General features: G+C 36.7%; 1 protein-coding gene across 1 annotated transcript; it reads right to left on the bottom strand.

The window, feature by feature from the left end:
• Nucleotides 1-1206: 1206 nt before the first annotated feature.
• LOC117099830 lies at nt 1207-2880 on the bottom strand. The gene has a single exon (XM_033239357.1). It carries the CDS (start codon nt 2878-2880, stop codon nt 1207-1209), a length of 1674 nt encoding a protein of 557 aa, XP_033095248.1.
• Nucleotides 2881-4644: the final 1764 nt, after the last annotated feature.

Below are 4644 nucleotides of genomic sequence, written 5' to 3'. Positions count from 1 at the left end.
ATTATTACTATTTCCTGCCATTGTTATTAAAATTTTGTTAGTTATTATTATTTTTATTATTTCCCGCCATTATTATTTAAATATTTTTAGTAATTATTATTATTATTATTATTATTATTATTATCATTATTACTATTTCCCGCCATTATTATTAAACAATTGTTTGTTATTATTATTACTATTCTTTTTATTATTATTATTATTATTATTATTATTATTATTATTATTTTTATTTCCCGTCATTATTATTAAAACATGTTTAGTTATTATTATTATTATTTTTATTTCCCGTCATTATTATTAAAACATGTTTAGTTATTATTATTATTCTTTTTATTATTATTATTATTATTTTATTTATTTTTTTTTTATTTTTCATGCCACACGCAGGCCGATTAATTACAGCTATGCTATCAAGCCCCTTGCTTCCCGAGATCCGACCATGAAAACGATTTATTGAATAATTGTTTTATGATGCGTTTTTATATTGGCAAAGTTTCATTGGAGCAGTATTATATAAGATGTCTTCTCCTACGATGTTTCCTTTTACAAAATGGCCGACTAGGTCTAGGCCAAGCACAGTTCAATTCGTAATTGAATGCAATGACCTCCAAAGGCACAACTTGCTTCACGAATCGTAGCGCGGTCAGCTCCCGTTCAGAATATCGGTAACACATTATAAAAAACCACGAACAAATCTTCGTTCTTAACGCACAGAGAAGCAAACAAGCAATATTTATAGTTAAATCACCAAGATGCACAAAAAAAATCACATAAAAGCACAAGATTACTGGAAAAAACAGCAAAAATACCATAAAAACAAGAGCCAAACACAAAAACGTGGAGTCTCGCAGGTAACAGCGCCCTCTCGAAAACTAAGATATCTCTGTTTAATTAAAACTAAGATATCTCTATTTAAAACTAAGATATCTCTATTTAAAACTAAGATCTCTATTAACAATGAAAATAGAGATATCTTAGTTTTAAACAGAGATATCTTAGTTTTAAATAGAGATATCTTAGTTTTAAATAGAGATATCTTAGTTTTAAATAGAGATATCTTAGTTTTAAATAGAGATATCTTAGTTTTAAATAGAAATATCTTAGTTTTAAATAGAGATATCTCTATTAATAGAGATATCTTCATATTATTAATGTAACTTAGAACTAATACACTGTCGGTCCAATAGTACACACCATCGAACTTTAGCATCCTATTCCCGAGTTTACCAGGTCCACGCATTTAACAGCTAGAGTAGCTGCTGTTAGCTCCAGCTGAGGAATAGTCTGTCGTTTCAGAGGTGTCACCCTTGATCTACTGTACAGTATGTTGCATTGGACGTCGTCTGCCTCTGTTCTAACATAGATGACCACTACATAGCCCTTCTCGCTGGTGTCAGCGAATACGTGCAATTGACGATTATCAGTACAATCGATGCCGAGCCATCTTGGTATTTGGATATTTTCAACCAACTGTAAATTCTTCCACCACTGTTTCCACCATTTCAACAAGTTGTCCGGAACCAAATCGTCCCATCCACTGACACATTTAATGGTCTCTTGCAATATCAACCTAGCTGGCAAGATAACTGGAGCAACCAGGCCCATCGGATCATACAAGGAACTCAAAGTAGCTAGCAAACCCCTCTTGGTTAAGGGTTGCTCTCCAGTAGGTGGCTTAAAACAAAAACAATCATCTTCAGGGCACCAATTAACGCCCAAGGCCCTCTCTGGTGGCAATCCCTCTTCTTTCACATTGAGGTTTTGAAGATCCTTTGATCTACGGTCTTTGGGAATTGCTTCGATAACTTGTTTGTCGTTGCTTGACCATTTTGTCAAGTTAAATTCTCCCTCGGCACACAGGTTTGTCAGGTTCTCCATCAATTGAATGCCTTCACTGGGGCTACTAACACTCTTTAAAAGGTCATCAACGTAGAAATTCTTCTTGATAGCTTCTACGGCTTCTTGATTCTTGTCATTTCTACCATCTTCGGCAGTCTGCATTAAGGCTGAGTTGGCGCACGCAGGCAAAGATGAAGCTCCAAACAAATGCACTCGCATTCGATATTCTTCAGCTTCTGCTTGAAGATTTTCTCCAGGGAACCAAAGATATCTAAGGAAGTCCCTATCTTTCTCAGGAACACACACTTGATAGAACATGGCTTCCAAGTCCGCCATTAAAGCAATTCTATTTTTTCTAAAATGCAACAGCACTCCTAAGAGGTTATTCGTCAGGTTGGGACCTGGTAGAAACACATCGTTTAGTGCAATCCCTTGAAATTTAGCGGCGCAGTCAAAGACTACGCGAAGCTTTGGCTTATGCGGGTGATACACCCCGTGGTGTGGAATGTACCATCTATTCTTGATATCCTCGCTGTCATTGTTCACTCTTTCGGCATAACCTTTCCTTACAAGTGTCTCCATAAACTCGGTGTAATCAGAATGCAACTTGGTATACTTCAATAGTCGTCTCTGAAGTGATTGTAGGCGCCTAACGACCATGGTCCTATTATTAGGCAAAACTACATCATCTGTTCGAAATGGCAATCCTATTGTGTAGTGATTATCTTTACCCTTCTGAATGGTCTGCTCCACCTTCTTGATAAACAACTTATCTTCCAACGAGTCTTGGCGTTTACTATCTAAACCTCTTTCAGGAAAGTCGATTTCTGTTGCAATCCTCACTAGTTTTTCCAGCCTACTCTCCTCCAAAGACTTGTCAATGCTAAGTAGTTCTATTTTATTTACCGGATACACGCCTCCTACACAGTCTCTCATCAGGTTCCACACGACCCAACCTAATTTGGTCTTTGTAGCATGAGGTGCGCCAATCGGTCCGGTTTTAATCTGTAACGGTGTATAGGCACTTGGCACTGCCATTCCTATAAGTAAGCCAATTTCTGAATCAATCTAGGGAATCCTGACACCGTTTAAATGTGGCCATCTATCTATGTCCTTTTGCTTTGGAATGTGCACCTTAGCCACAGGCAAGCTCTGCTTGCTATACACCATGGAAATAGGAATTTCTTCATCACCATCAACAGCTTTTACCATTAAATTTTTAACAGTTTCTGTTTGTAGAGAGTGTCTTGAACCCATAGTTTCAATTGAGATTCTTGCAGGCCGACCTCGGACTCCCAAGCTCTGCAATAAGCCATCTGAACAGAAAGAAATGGTGCTCCCAGGATCAAGAAAGGCGTAAGTGATTATCACCTTTGATCCTCTTTGCGCTCTGACTTGCACTGGGACAATCGCCAAAGCACAATTTCCTTCGCCGTTATCACATGAAGCTGTCACTTCCTCCTTCACGCTTCCGCCAGCAGAAGCACTCATTTCATTCACCACCTCACGATGAAGCGTCGTTGGGTGTCCTTTCTTACACTTGACGCAAGTGTGACACCTGCTACAATTCTTGCTGAGATGTCCTGCACCTAGACAACCACAACACAAGTTATTCTTTCGAATGAACTCCAATTTTGCCTCTCTTGGCAATCCATCAAATCTGCTGCATTTTGTGAGTTTACATATATACAAGATGGCTGCCAAAATCCAAGATGGCTGCCAAAATCTAAGATGGCCTTCAAAAATCGGCTTTTACTAAATTAATTTGTTGCAGACAAATCTGATTGGTGATGCTGTTCTGTTCAAGTTCATGTAGTGGGCCAGCTGATGTCAACAGTACAGGAATCTCCATACTAAAAAATGAAAAAAAAAAATAGACCATTAAATAAATTAGATTAGTAAATAAAATACAAAATAATGTCATTGAAAAATAACAAGCTTAGAAAAATGTTGTATATGTTGTTTTGTAGGATACTGTAGCAAAAATGAAATAAACTTACATTGATGTCATTGATAATAATGTCATTACAATAATGTCATTGAAAAATAACAAGCTTAGAAAAATGTTGTATATGTGGCGATGTCAAGCAAAAACGGTCGGAAGTCGGAAAAACCAATTTTTCTTTAACACCATTAACTGAATAATCACATTATAATAAATAAAACAGTGAAAAATTATTAAATTCTGATACTTAGTTCTAAAGTTATACCGATTTATATAGCGCAAGGTTAGCAGTTACTGTTTTGAAGAAACGGCGATAAAACTGATGTTTATAATGCCCAGTCGCTGGCAGTGCGCTCAGCGTGTAGCTCACTCACATGTGTTCGGTGTGTTCGATACTTTCTTAACAACAGAGGTGTTACCATTGACTGATTGAAATGAAATTTCGTAGAAACATTTTACATAATGTATTTTATAACTGTACCAAGTTTCATGTACTTTATACATTATTAATAAATGTGATATTACGGATTCAAATGTAATGGTCGTTTTTACTGTAAACAACCGGAAATCGAACACTGCGACCTTGAAACCAGTGCGTTAAACTATTATAGAACGTGTTTTATTCATCGTCAACTTTATCAAGTCTGTGTTATACAGTATAGCCCATTTTGCATGTACCTGTACTACCGAACTTTCTTGTGTAAAAGAAACAGTATTATTGTTTTATAATTATTACAGGTGTAAGGAATAAAACAGCAGTAAACAAGTAACTTCGAGCTTCGATGAAAACATGTAACGCGAATACTACCTTGCCGACGCTTCCATCGAAAACCCAAGCGACGCGGTCTTAGACACGC

Source organism: Anneissia japonica, unplaced genomic scaffold (assembly GCF_011630105.1).
Source record: "Anneissia japonica isolate Jap-2015-1 unplaced genomic scaffold, ASM1163010v1 scaffold2688_len169915_cov171, whole genome shotgun sequence".
Classification (NCBI taxonomy): domain Eukaryota; kingdom Metazoa; phylum Echinodermata; class Crinoidea; order Comatulida; family Comatulidae; genus Anneissia; species Anneissia japonica.
Note: the sequence above shows the minus strand (reverse complement) of the source record. Positions and strands in the feature narration are given on the sequence as shown.

What these genes read in the sequence shown, in the direction of transcription:
- LOC117099830 (XM_033239357.1), bottom strand. Translation starts at nt 2,880, where the DNA reads ATGGCAGTGCCAAGTGCCTATACACCGTTACAGATTAAAACCGGACCG.